We start from the raw sequence: 15,279 nt of genomic DNA, 5'->3' as shown, positions 1-15,279 counted from the left end.
TCTAAAAAGATTTCCTTGGTGGGGAAGTGGTTATGGTGATTTCCCTTGTAACCAAACTCTCTTTGGCACAAGGTTATTTGCTGTAAATTTGGTCTTTCACATTGATAAACATTTTCCCCGCTTGAGATACATAACAAATAAATGGAATAGCCAGATAATGGTTGTGATTGGCACATTTACATTATCAGCAGAGGTTCTCTCTATAAATGCCACGGGGGCAGGACTCAAACCAAAAAAAAACCACACAGATGATGATGAAGAAAAACAACAAGAATTTCCTATTTCACAAGGGTGAAAGCTGAAACAAATAAATATCAACCGTGAAGGGACAACCATATCAGAAAAACAACCAAAATAAAAATCAGTTACAGGTCTATTCAGCAGCACAACCTCGCCACAACAATCTGGGAAGAAGCATGCACATGAGGAAGATTTCAATAGCTAGAACCTCATAAAGCAAGCAACCATGACAAGTCAGTAAGGATCCTGAGAGGAGTTACATGGATAGAGCAGCACAGGCAACACTTTGGCAGAACTGCAGAAGTAGTATACATGGAAAAGATTCCCTCTAGAGCTTCAAGAAGCGGCTATGACCACAACGACAACAGCCATCATAAACCAGAATCCATGGCAGCATGGGAGAAATCACAGATTTGAAGAAACATGTGAGGAGCACAAAAAAAAACAGCCAAGATGACAACCAAAGCCAAAACAAAAGCACATCACAGATAGCAATGAGTCAATCACAGGCTTGCAATGATAAGTAAGAGTTGCCTTCATTGAAAGATCTTGTCACAAACACAGCATCCTACACAGGATGCATGCAACTGGGCAGCAGACAGGATAAAAAGAAAAACAAAAAAAAAAAAAAAACATAAATAAACAAACAAACTCTCAAAATAGAGGAAAGGGAAGAAGAAAAAATAGGCTAAAAGACAAACTGATCAATCACATTTTAAAGAGTTTACTGCTCAGATACCATAACCTGAGATACCTAAGGTAATCAGTGAAAGCACAATGATAATAGGGTTAGGGCAAAAGGGAAAAAGAAGAAGAAGAAAGAGGAGCATAGAGGGAGAATTGTCAGCCAGAGGAGAGAATTTGCTGGCTCTCCAGACCTGACCTATTTAAATAATATATTTTTATATGACACAAATACCCACCATACACAATAAACATAAATACTCAAAATATACATACTGCCAAAACTAGTACCTACCTTTGAGCAAAATCAACTGTGACAAAATAGCACTGTTGTAAAACGTATAATCTTAAAATTTTGGAAGCTGAACAAGAAGAATCAATTAAAAGACTTTAAAAACATACTTTGAAAACATACTGTCACAAGTCAAGAAAGCACCAAGAACAGACAAATACCCAGTGCTAAATTCTACTTAAAACAAACTGAGCCAAGAGTATATGTTTTCTTTGGCATGTTTGCCTCACAGCTATGACCCTTTTTCCTCAACTCAAGAAGAGATCTACTACTCTTGCTTGTTCCTAAAAAAACATCATGTTTCCCTTTTCTCTTTCCTCTCCATTCTGACTATAAATAAATGGATAAAAAATTCTTCAAGCAAGAAGCCTTCCCTTTCAAAAAATTGCAATCAAACAAATTTATTCTAAAGTTTTCATATTCATAAATGCAGTTTCTCAGCAAGCCATGGGCTGATTGAAGTTCATATTAGTGGCAAGTTAGGCATCCTTCAATGATATACAAATGTCAGGACAAACATTCCATCAAGAAAGACTATGTACCAAAATTGCATAAAACCACTGGATATCAAATAAATAGTATTCATACCACTGCTCCAAGTAGCTCAATAAAAGATTCGGTCCACTCCCATAAGGCAAAATGTCATCAATTAAACCCGAGAATAATTCACAGAAGGATAGCACAATTCGCTCTGATGATGCCTATAAAAATGTTCACAAAACTGAAACTCAAAATAGCATTACAAAAAAAATATATGCAATATATAAGAGTGAATAATCAAGGAATCTAGCAATACTAACAGAACACTAAAAATTTTGATGCTCATATAAACGGGACAGCAAAGATATGATTAAAAAATATATTTATATTCTATATTGTAGACAAATTCAATTCAGACAATCAGCAAATAAGATAACCCTCATGCGTAAGCTCAGTTACCCACAGGTCATCATGCATGAAGGCAATCTTTATGTCAGTAGATTCAAAAAGGCATTCCCTAGACACAAAGCAAACTTAAGAATATGTATAAAACTCAAGCGACTTCAGAGTGTAATTCTCCTGATAAGAAAAAAAAGTGCAGGCGCATGCATGCACGTACACACAGAGACACAACCACACATATTGTTGCACTTTTATGTTTAAATGCCTTGGCTACAAGACAATACAAGCCTTCAACTTCTTTAATTGTAACATTGTATGCCAATCAGAGGTATCCCTTGGCATGATTGAAAAAATTAAATGCTCAAGTTGTAATAAAACTATTCACCTATATGTGTTGATTTAAAAAATTTTGGGTAAAAAACACTCACCTCCCCTAAGGTTTGTAAAAAGGCATGGACCTCCCCTAAGGTTTCAAAAATCTCAAAGACCTCCCCTACAGTTTTAAAAATGCCACAAACCTCCCTTGAGGTTTGGCAAAAAGACACAAACCTCTCCTCAAAAGACTTGTCTTTTAGAAAAATACAAGAGGAGGTTTGTGTCTTTTTGGCAAACCTCAAGGGAGGTCACTGGAATTCTTGAAACCTCACAGGAAGTCTGAGATTCTTAAAAACTTGAGGGAGGTCCCTGTCTTTTTTTCAAACCTCAGGGGAGGTCAGTGTCATTTGCCCAAAAAAATTTAAAGGGAAAAATGCATTTTATTAAAGACAGCAAAGAGATAAAGGATACGAGAGAGGAGAACAAAGAGTCCAAAAACAAAAAGAGAGAAGAAAGAAAAAACAAGATTATCTCAACAATGCTGTCCAATGGTAATTATATCCTCAAAGCAGCAACCCTTGCAACACCCTGCACCATAAGCCTAAAGAGATGCCAAACACCACACTGTCCCAAAGCAGCTCCCCAGACAGTCTCTAGCATTCCACTCCAACTCAATTCCACATACCCCAAGAAAATGAACAGTGTAAGAAGAAAATGGGACATCCTCTAAATTACTCCCACATAAGAACACGCATTTGGAGACAATGCCACAGACAGACCGCCTACTCTCCAGGAGATTGTTGGAGTTAAGTCCGAAAAAAAAAAGGACTTTTACCAATAGTTCCTAGAAGAATCTAAACGCCACTTCCTATCAGATATGACTACCTTCCAAAATCACAACACAGAAAACAGCTGCTCCATCTCCCTATCATTCATCTCCCTTACAAATAAAATACTGTGAATATGAGTCACCATCATCCATAATAAAGGAGGAAACCACATCATTATGATGATAAGAAAGACAATAGTTATGAGCAAAAGAACAAGAAAAGGCAGACTCCCTAACCCCCCCCCCCCCCCCCCCCCCCTCCCCACCCCAAACAAAACAAATAAATAAACAAAATCCAAGTATCTTCCATAAAGTGAATACAATTGTCTCTTCACAATTGAAACTAGGTAAGAGGAATATAGAAGGGAAAACGTGCAACATAACCTCCAAGGACTCTCAAAAGAGCATCTAAGCCCCAAATCCACTCATTCTCATGCAACTCAAACTTACTTCTTATAAATCTGCTCCGTAGGGAATTTCTCCCCAAGGGAAACTATTAAAGACATATAGCCAAAGGAGTGTTTCTTAGACACCAAATTACCAAAGCCTAGCCTCCCTCTCCTTACCTGCATACCACCTCCCACTTAACCAAATAATCTCTCCACTCCCCTATCCCAAACCAAATAAAATCCCTCGTAATACTCAGGCTTCTGAACTACCCACCCCCCATGATCCTAAATAAAACTTTTTAAAAAAAAAATTAAATAAAGGATTGTAGGACAAACTAGCGTAAATGGCAGTGATAAAATCCTCTAAGGCAAATAAAACACCTATCCACCCATCCAACCTCTTAGAAATTACCAAAGAAGTCAAAAGGCCAAACCGAAATGCCACATCCAGCTAAGGAGGTCAGCTCCAAAATCCTGTCAAAACTAAGATTGAAGGACCCAACTCCACTCTAGCTCATATTAATTCTAAGACCAGAGACCCTTCAAAAATCTGAAAGATAGCGAGAATGTATACCAATGAAATTTTTTGGTAAAACGGAAGACGTAAAACAAAATAGGTCTCTCCCTCTATTTATAACATATATCAAGTACATTCTAATTACCTTAATACCCTGACTAACTCTCACTTATTTACATAACGTTACAACAACAAAAAACCAACCCTAAAGTCCCACTAGGTGGGATTGGCTACATTAACCCTTTTCCACCAACGTGATCATGGGCAATTTCTTCTGACAAATTCAGGGTTATTAAATCCTCACTCACTATCTCATTCCAAATTATTTTAGGTCTACCCCTAAACCTTCTAGCATCCCTCACAGTAACCAGCTCACTCCTCCTCACAAGCCACCCTATTTGGCCTACGTTGAAGATGCCTAAACCATCTAAGTCGTTTCTCCCTTATGTTATGTTCCACAAAAGCTACACCTAACTTACCATGAATATGCTCATTCCTTTGCTTATCTTCCAATGTTATACCACTCATCCACTTTAACATTCTCATCTCAACAACTTTTACTTTTTGGATATGTTGTTTCTTAGTAGCCCAACATTCTGATTTATATAGCATAGTTGGTATTACAACCGTCCTATAGAACTTCCTTTTAATTTTAAGGGTATTCTATGATCACACAGAACACTTGAAGGACTTCTCCATTCTATCCAAACTGCTTTGACTCTATGCATTACATCTTCAATTTCTGCTTCAACTTGCATAATAGATTCAAGGCATCAAAATCTACTACTAGTATTGATTTCTTACCATCAAGTTTAACCTTTTCTCCAATATTCCTCCTACTATGACTAAAATTACATTTCATATATTATGATTTATTTCTACTTATCCTAAAACCTTTAGATTATAAACCCACTCTCCATAATTCTAACTAAAATTTTACTCCTTCCCTAGTTTCATCAATCAAGACAATATCATTTGCAAACAACATATACCATGGAACCTCATTTTGGATACTCCTAGTAAGTCCATTGATCACTAGAGCAAAAAGATAAGGGCTTAAAGCAGATCCTTGATGTGCAACTATTGTGATTGGAAATTCCCTAGCCTCTCCACCTCTAGTCCTAAAACTAGTCATTAGTCCACACATATCCATCAATCAAGACAATATCATTTGCAAACAACATATACCATGGAACCTCATTTTGGATACTCCTAGTAAGTCCATTGATCACTAGAGCAAAAAGATAAGGGCTTAAAGTAGATCCTTGATGTGCAACTATTGTGATTGGAAATTCCCTAGCCTCTCCACCTCTAGTCCTAAAACAAGTCATTACTCCACACATATCCTTAATGACATCAGTATACCTACCACATATGCCCTTTTATTCTGAAATCCACCAACGAACTTCCGTGGGTACCCTATCATATACTTTATCTAAGTTAATAAAAACCATATCCAAGTCCCTCTACTTTTCCCTAAAATTTTCCATTAATATTCTTAAAGATATATGCCTTTTGTAGTAGATCTCCCAGGCATAAAACCAAATTGATTTTCTAAGACCCTGGTTTCTAACCTTAATCATTGCTCAACTACCCTTTTCCTCCATTAACACTCCTTCTCAAGCTAGAGCATAGATATCAAATGGTCCTAGCTTGTTATAAATCAGCAAGTTGAACTTTGAACATCACATAAGTGGCTGTAATGAACTTCTACACAAGTTTCTCCCAAAAACGTAGCAATCAACTTCAATGTGTTTTGTCCGCTCATGGAAGACCGAGTTAAAGGCAATATGGAGAGCAGCTTCATTATAACACATCAACTCCTAGACTGAGAATATGGAAAACCCAATTCTCCTAACACGTTTTTCAACCAAACATGCTTACATGTAGCGTAAGCCATGTCCCTATACTCTGACCAACCACTTGACCTAGCTACTACAATTTGTTTCTTACTCTTCTAGGAAACCAAATTACCACCAACAAATATACAGTACCCCGATTGTGGATCTTCTGTCTGAGGGTGATCCAGTAAAATCTGCACCAATATATCCCTAAATATAACTGTGATCCTGATCTCAATATATAAGACCTCACCCGATGCACCTTTGAGATATCTTAAGATGTGAATTACTGCATCGCAATGACTTGTCCTCAGAGAGTCCAGAAAATTAACTCAACACTTGCTGTGAAAGATATATTCAGTCAAGTGATTATGAGATAATTCAACTTCCCAACAAGTCTCCAATATCATCTTGGGTTAGGCAACAAATCACTCATATTTGGCGCTAACTTACTATTACAATCCATGGGTGCATCGATAGGTTTGGATCCCAACAGCCCCAGTCTTGTCCAAAAGATCAAGAACATATTTTCCGCTATGACAATAGGTCCCATACGAGCATTGGATACCTTTATATCAAGAAATGTTTCAATGGTCCCAAATCTTTGGTCTTAAACTTAGTCTATAGAAAACATTTTAGGCCATGAATACCTTAATCACCATCACCTATAATTACAAGATCATCCACATACACAATAAGAAGAATCCTACCCAATGAGTTATCAAAATAAAACACAAAGTGATCCATTGAACACTGTTGAAGGCCAAACTCAAGTGCTACAGCACTGAATCAACCAAACCATGCTTTGGGAGACTATTTTAAACAATGCCTTCTTATGCCGACTCACTAAGTTTGACTCCCTAAGCAACAAAACCCAAGTGATTGCTCCATCTAGACCTCCTCCTCAAGATCACCATGCAAGAACGCATTCCTCACATCTATCTGATGCAATGTCCAGTGATGAGTTTTGGCCATGGAGATGAATCGATGTACTAAGGTAAGTCTAGTAACTAGGGAAAAAGTGTCTAAATAATCCAAGCCATACACCTAAGTATGGACAAGCTAAACAAATTTAGGAAGGGCAACAGAGGATAGAGTAGTAACAAAACAATAATAGGAGGGTGCATAAGTCATAGAAAATAAAGTTGAAGATGCAATGTTGTGTACATGTCCGTTTACCTTTCCAGACAACAATGGGAAGATTGACATTGTGTGAAATACAATCATTAGATGAGGAAACCAAAGGCATTGCAGTAAAAACTAGAGTGGACTCTCTTCCTAGGAGCCGCCATCGTGAATACACTGGCGAATTACAACGATCAAGATTATGAGAAGGACTCAAACTTCATAGAGACACAAGTGGATGAATGGGTAAGAACAACAAAGAAGAGGAAGAGACTCATTGAGATCAGGAGCACTTAAAGACTAAGAGTAGCATAGTGGACTCAAATCGAAGGTAACATCGGTAGGAAAAAAAAAATCATAGTACAACTATAACAACGATATCCCTTTTGAGTACGCAAGTAGTCCAGAACAACACATTTTATAGCACAAGGATCCAACTTATCCACCCTGAGATTTAGCTAATGAACAAACGACATGCACCCAAATATACGATGAGGTTAAGAGAACAGAGGTGAATTTAGGAAAGAGAATGGACTAGGGAAATTTACCACTAAGAATAGAGGAAGGCATCTTGTTGATAAGATAGTAAGTAGTCAGTACAACATCACTCAAAACATTTTGAGATCATGCATTTGATAAAGTAAGGCGCAAGTAACTTCAAGAATATGTCTATATTTCCTCTCTACAACTCCATTTTGTTGAGGAGTGTTGGCACAAGATGACTCATGAGCAATACAAAATTGAGTCATATAAGCAGCCAATTGAGTACAGAAATACTCTTTACCATTATTACTTTGAAGTATTTGAATTGGCAAACCAAATTAAGTTTTTATTTCAAAATAAAAGGCATAAAATATATGAAATAACTCAAAAATGATCTTTTATTAAATAAAGCCAAGTCATCCTTGAATAATCATCCATAAAGTTTACAAAGTATTGAAAACCCAACTTAGACACAACCTGACTAGGACCCCAAACATCATAATGGACTAGCATAAAAGGGCTTGCTGGCCGTTTATTGACTCAGGAAGCAAAATAGACACGATGAAGTTCTCCCAACAAACAAGGCTTACACTCAAGACTAGACACAGCACTCAAATCAAGGACTAGCAGTTTCAACTTTTCCAAGGAAGGATGACCAAGGTGACAATGGATTTAAAGTTGTGCGGCAGGAACAATGTAGGCAGTAAAAGAACATAGCAGCTCAATAAAGCCCACCAACTTCATGCCCTCCACCTATTGTTTGCTCATCTTCAATCCCTCAATGGCCACAAAATCAGGGAAGAATGTTACTGAACAATTCATGGATTTGGTAACTTGGGCATATAAAAAACTGAAGGAAGAGAAACAGAGGAAGTCGGATTCACAATCCCAATTCCTATAACAGCGGTGGTGGATCCATCAGCAAGAATAACACAAGGTAAGTTTTCAAGATACTAAAGAGTAGAGAAGAAATTAGGTATACCTATGATATGATCGGTGGCAGCGGAATCTATAACCCAAGGACTAGGACAATAAGTACTAGATGACAGGTAAGTTGTAGGGTTACCTATCTAGGCAAGGGATGCAATGGGACGCTTGATACAGCTAGAATTTGGAATACTCTTCCTTTGACATAGATACAATATGTTGCTCCCCACTTGAGCTCGAAAGTGTGGAGTTTGTGTTGGCTGCATTGGCAGTACTAGAAGGTTTACCATGGGGATCCCAACACTTCTCAATAATATGACCTCATCCACAATGAGTGCACTTGCGAGGACTGCTTCTACCTCGTCCATCTCTTCCAACACAGCCAGTTGAATCACCTCGATAATGCAGCTGCTTGGTTGAAAACCAAAATCACCCTGCATGGTAAAGCTGCTCTCCTAGAGCCAAAGGTTGAAAAGCTAAATGCAAAGGTAGGGGAATGTGAGCTAGAAGAAGCATTAAGGATGCGAGAATAAACATTGTCAAATAATGCCAACTCTACACTACCAAGTTTTGAGAACCGGGCAGCCTCAAACTCAGTCAAACTCACTAGGACTCAAAGAACTATCATCTGCTCCCTCTGCTTCTGCTTCTCGCAACATCAGCAGTTATAGGTTGCACAACGTTAATCACATTATGAATACACTTAATCTCTGCAAAGTACATTAACAATCCTATCTCCATGTTGTAACTAAAAGTACTCCAGAGATAAATCGTCCAGAAGTGTACTACTATTGGAATACAGAAGCTTGACATAATCCCAAATCTCGGTGTATGCTTCCAAATATGCACATCTTTGCAATATGGGGTTCCATCAAGTTCCACAAGAGGGAAACAATCAAAGCATCTTCCTAAATCCACACATATTTTCTCTTCTCATCATAGGGCCTAGATTGGAACAAGTGGTCAGATTTTCCCAATCTTGTTAAATAGACTATAACAGCCTCAGACCACTGAACATAATTCTTTCATCCAACTTTTCAGTAGTCATTTGTGAGAGTGATGAAGGAAACATATTTTTGGGATTCAAAGACTCCCAAACTAGACCAATGTCAAACAATTGAACTTAACCAGAACAACCACGAACAAGATGAATCACTGAAACAACACATGAACAAGTCACCAACAAACTAATATAAAACTGTCACAACCCCACAAAATCAACATATGAACACTGCCACTGCTCCAAGAGACTCACCAATGGCCTTTATTAATACTGAACAACAGCTAACAGATTACCACAAGTGCATGGTCGAAAAAGGTTGGATCTTGAACAAAAAGCATGCCCAACAGCTTGATATTATGGTCTATAGAAGGAATGAAGACATTATGGAGAAAAAAAAAAATGCAGCGAAATTTGGGCAGAAAGTTTCTCATGCGCCCACGCCTGGGTCAGGACTGCCAGCGGTCGGCTGGCACATAGGAGCGCATGAGGTGGTTTCCAGCAATGGGATTTTACAGGGCTACAAATCAACCCTCCATTGTTAACTATGTGGTCGGTTTTTTGAAACATAGAAGGATTTTGATTGCTCTGAGAAGGGAAGCAACGACCAGGGTATTTTCCGGCGAGAGCTGAGTTTACCAGCAATTCATGGACTACTTTCTAGGCTGTAGGAGTGTGGTTGACCCTCCTATAATGGCTGATTTGCATAGGATGACCAGATTTAGGGTTTGGTTTGATGGTGATGGTAGGGTTTATGTTGGATCTTACTCTGATACCATGTTGAAATTTCTGGAAAAATGGAAGGCCTAACACAACAATAGGTCTCTCCCTCTATTTACAATATATATCAAGTACATTCTAATGACCAAAATAACCTCACTAACTCTCTTATTAACATAAGACTAACACACTAATAATGCTAAATGACTAAAATAACCATTAACATATACAAAAGATTCATCATGGTCATCTAGAAAAAATAATGGTGTTAACAGCAAACTGCAAAATGAGAAACAACCAGCTCCTCCCTCCCAACCTTCATACCCCTCACTACCCCACTATCTACCATCTTAACTACCATCTTTATAAATATATTTAAAAAAAAATTCAAACTTAGTTTGGTAAAGATTGAGAAATTCTTCTGAAAAAAAAGTAAACAATATTAAAGTGAGGGTTTGGATTGTCACTCCTTGATACTTAAATGAGATATGGAAAACACATAGATGTTAATAAAGTTGTTCCATCCACTAGGACCAAGCCCGCTACCCACCCAACAAAGAAGACATTAACAATTCTCAAAGACATAGGAGGCTCAAGAATATTCCATGGCAATTCTTCCTCCAAAATGTTCTGCTTTCAAGACTCTTTCACATGTGCACGTAGGTTAAATAACAAGAAAGCATGATGAAAATGGCTAACAACAAAAGGAGGAAACCAAAGTACTGCATAAGCATCTCTGTTTTCATACTACAATCCAGTCCCAAAATCAAATGATCAAACAGCTCACTCCTAAAATGACTGAAACAACAATTAATAATTCCTAGGAGATTCCTACCACACAAAATGAAGATATACAATACAGCAATTTAGTGAAACAATGAACATCATATGCAGAAGACACGTACACAATAAATCAAAAGATAACCAACCATTGGAATTTAAACACGAACAATTCTTCCTCCTAAATTTCTCCTCCTAATCTAAGTTTTATATTTCTGTTTTGTATCAATCTGGACATGTATCAAAGAAATGAATATTGGTTCTCTGGCTGAGCCAATTTATGTAAACTGTACACAAAACAGAAAAAGCAAAACCAACAATAATAGGTTTCTTGATCGAACATTGAAAAAACAACCAATAAGCAAACCAATTGAAATAAACACACTGTCCAAGGAAGATGCTTTGACTTCACAAGTTCCCACACACAAACATGAAAAAAGCTTGATTATAATGCCATGTTCTAGCATTATTCATCAAGCATAAAATTGCTGCAGGATTTCTTCTTCAATATTTACTCACACTTCTCGAGACATTTTAAATTTTTTTCATCCAAAATTTGGCATCTTGTCCTTCAGGATTTCTTCTTCAGTATTTACTCACACTTCTTGAGAGTTCTTAAATTTTTTTTATCAAAAATTTGGTATCTAGTCCTTTAATCTATTTACAAATTGACTCATGTATCCTCAATATCTAACCAGAAACCATTAGTTTAATCACCAAGGATGCAAGCATAACAATATATCAACCATATCAACCCCATTTCCTAAACTGAATCATTTGAAGTTAGCAACAAGTAAGGATTTTTCCACTCCAGTTCATTTTTAAAAAAAAAAAAGGGTATTGCATTCTTGTCAATCTGAAATTTTACACTTTTCCTCTAATCCTTGAGCCATTTTTTACATTTTAACTTGCAGTGATCTGTTTAAAAATAATAATAATAAATAAGCCATACTTTGTGGAACATGCAATGCATAAACCATGACAATGGGTTGTCCCATACTTTGCATTGTACTTATAATTCAAAGTCTCTTCACTGCCATAACCAAGAATGAAATGATGCTGTTTGTTTCATACAAATTTGGTACTAATATTAGAGCAACTTCATTTTCAAAAAAAAAAGGAAATAAATTAATGCAGTCACGTTACTGACTAAAATAAGATAGCAAAAAAATAATTCTTTATAGTTGCAAAAGCAGCCCAACAAAAAGTGGACAACAGAATGGATCCTCCAGCACCTTATTTTTCATTAGTAATCATTCCAGCAAGCTATAAGCAGAAACAGTGAATAGGGCAAGGTTGACAAATGCTATGAAAGTACAATAATAGTTTTTGAATTTTTAAACTCAATTCAGTCAACAATGTTTGACCAGTACACTGACATTGGTAATTTTGCCACTTTTGCTTTTGATCACTTGGACAAGATAATTTTCCTCCTTGCCATCTGCTGATTGTTGGAAGCATCCTAAAATAATGGAGTCATTCCGAACCCACCTGATTGAGTCCACTGATACAATACTTCAGTTAGTGATTTGAGATTAGATACACCAATAGAGTAATATTAGTAGCCTGCTTTTAAAAAAGGATGCATCCAAACATGCACCAAATAAAAACTAATCAACATTTGAGATTATAAAGCGTCCAAGATCCACATACATGAATAAACAGCAAAATGCTTTTGCATGAAAATTTATAATATGAACTAGTCCATTTTAAACAATCTTCAAGGATAGGTTTAAAACAATGCCTAGTAAGATATATTCAACTAAAAACTCAGGCTAATATTTAAAAAATAAAAATAAAAAACAGTTTTCAATAGAACAAGCACCAAGTAATGATGGAAAATTCCACAATCACAAGTCTAGTAGATACCAGAGAGATTTAGAGAACAGAACGAAGGTGGCAGAGATAGAGATCATAGACAAGGGGCTGGTCTTCTATGCTCATTCCAAGGAGAGAGAGAGAAAAAAAGAGAGAGAGAGAGAGAGAGAGAGAGAGACTTTTAAAGCGATGGGTTCCCTTCAGCAAACGGAAGAGGCCAGAATGACGTTTTCAAACACATAGTTTAGTTGTTTTCATTGAAAAGCAAGAGTAGATAAAAAGAGGGAAAAAATAAGCATTGCTTTTCTCAGAAATTTTGTAGCCAACTGGAAAACAATTACGATCAAGACAGCCAATGATTTGAGAGTACTCGAATTATTGAAGAAATCTGGGAGAGAACTTAACCTTGTTTTTTTGTTGGAAAAAGAATACAAATGGATATGGCAACAAATGCATATTTTTAGGTTACTAAAATTGGAATACTCAGAGGTTAGAACCTTCCAGCTGAATTCATACTCATGATGTATGCATCCAAAAGATTGGAACAAATGACGGTTACTGAAATTTTTCTTAGATATGAGTGAAAGATCTTTTTTGAGACTTCTGGATGGAAAGGAAGCTTCAAGATGGTGGTTGTTCAAGGTACAACTTGAACAAACATAAGCTACAAGATGGTGGTTAAACATGATCCTCTTATCATCTTTAACAAAATTAAATGAACCATAATCTTTGCATTGTAGAGGAGAATACCCCCTCCCCCGGGCAGCTCAAGTTGTACCTTGAACAAACACCGTCTAGAAGCTACCTTTCCATCCAGAAGTCTCAAAGAGGAGCTTCCCCCTGTATCTAAAAAATTTTCAATAAAATGGAGATTTCCTACAGGCAACAATGGAGATTTCCCTGGTATACTTGGCCGAAAACTACAGCCATGGGATAATAAGAATTTGGGAAGTTCTAGTTATCATGTGAATGATTCTCAGCCAGCAACTCAAGTTTAATCAGCTTCGAATTTGAACTTAAAAGGGATGCAAGAGTGCACACAGGAAACCAATATACCCCACTGACAAATGTTGAGCCAGAAGGTTTGGTTCTAAGGCCAGCTTAACCTGATAACAGATTGCACCATAAGAAAGGTGGTTGGGCCAGCCAGGTATGGATGAAAAAACTAAATCCCAACCTGGTGATGTCCAGAAGAACCTTCAGCAGCAAAAAATGGATTCTGCAATGAAGTACAACCGCTTTCAAGGCCAGGAGAATGCAATGATGCAGGTGAGAGAGATGTGATCCCTCACATCTTACAATGAAGCCCACTGGATTCTCATGAAAATCTTAGCACACCATTAAGCAAGCAAAACTGAGTCGACAGAAAGTCTCACAAGAGTGTGTTGGGAATGAAATCAATCCCATTTCATGCAACAAGTTGCATCATGCAACAATCCAGGTGGAGGGTCTCAAACATCACAAAGGAGGGGTTGGTGGGGGTTAAAAGTCCCCAACCCAAACTAATCAAATTCTGCCTAAAAAGAGGGATGGTTTGCAACAAACAATTGGGATGACATAGATCCAGCAAAATTTAAGGTTAAAAAGCATATAGAGGCTTTTTTTTGCGGTGGGGTGAGGGGTGATACAGATGTTTGCAAATCATTTGGATGTGCCTAATACTCAGCAGGCCTGTTTCCACTTTGAATATGCACAAGAACTAGGAAAAAGTGTATATATATATATATGAAGAGAAGAAAGTTGCTCCAGCTCAAGATTTAAGCACACGAAGCCTGAGCCTCCATTAGATGGTCTGGCTGATTCTGGAATTTAAGCTGATAAAGGTAATTCTTCTGACAAGAGAGGCTCTTGGTTGGTAGAGCAGGAGGACCAACAGACGGGTATAGGCCCTTAACTATTTCTTCTGCTTCTGAGCAGCATGGTGCTGATTTATTAGTTATCCTTTAGGTACAGAGAGCATTGTGGCTGAGGGAACTAGCCAGTGTTATTCTTCCAGGTATTACAAAATCTTTTTTTTTAATATATAGCAAAAGAAAATTTCATTAATAGGAAGAGAATGACACGAGGGAATATGAGACATCTCCTGAAAAGGCCTGGAACAATCCAAAAACAAATGAATAACCAAAACGATCATATCAACAAGCCAATAGATCCCTCCAATCTCTTCTAACTCCTGGAAACTGATTCCTCCTAAAAATCCCAAACCAACGCACTACAGTGAAGCCAAATACTGAATTTTATCCCAAACCAGCGCACAATTTAATTTCTTCCCAGTGAATATCCATGCATTACTCTCCAACCAAAATCCCCAGAAAACCGCAAGTATTCCACACTTCCATAAAGTTGCCCTTTCCATCCTTCTTCCGAAGCCTGTGAAAGAAATAGCAAACAATTCTCCCACCAAAGAAGCTCATACCCAGCTCTTTCCTGAAATACC

General features: G+C 37.4%; 1 protein-coding gene across 1 annotated transcript in view; it reads right to left on the bottom strand.

The window, feature by feature from the left end:
- The window catches only part of LOC131160230 (nuclear pore complex protein NUP214), a 96,692-nt gene that overhangs the window by 44,952 nt on the left and 36,461 nt on the right, over positions 1–15,279 (bottom strand). Inside the window, exons 5-6 of the mRNA XM_058115670.1 lie at positions 12,404–12,528; positions 1,805–1,917 (exon numbers count right to left, since the gene is read on the bottom strand). Coding sequence (XP_057971653.1) covers positions 1,805–1,917; positions 12,404–12,528 — 238 coding nt within the window. The remainder of the gene's footprint in view (positions 1–1,804; positions 1,918–12,403; positions 12,529–15,279) is intronic.

The sequence above is a fragment of the Malania oleifera genome, chromosome 7 (genome assembly GCF_029873635.1).
Source record: "Malania oleifera isolate guangnan ecotype guangnan chromosome 7, ASM2987363v1, whole genome shotgun sequence".
In the NCBI taxonomy this organism is placed as follows: domain Eukaryota; kingdom Viridiplantae; phylum Streptophyta; class Magnoliopsida; order Santalales; family Ximeniaceae; genus Malania; species Malania oleifera.
This window is presented reverse-complemented; position numbering and strand designations above follow the sequence as displayed.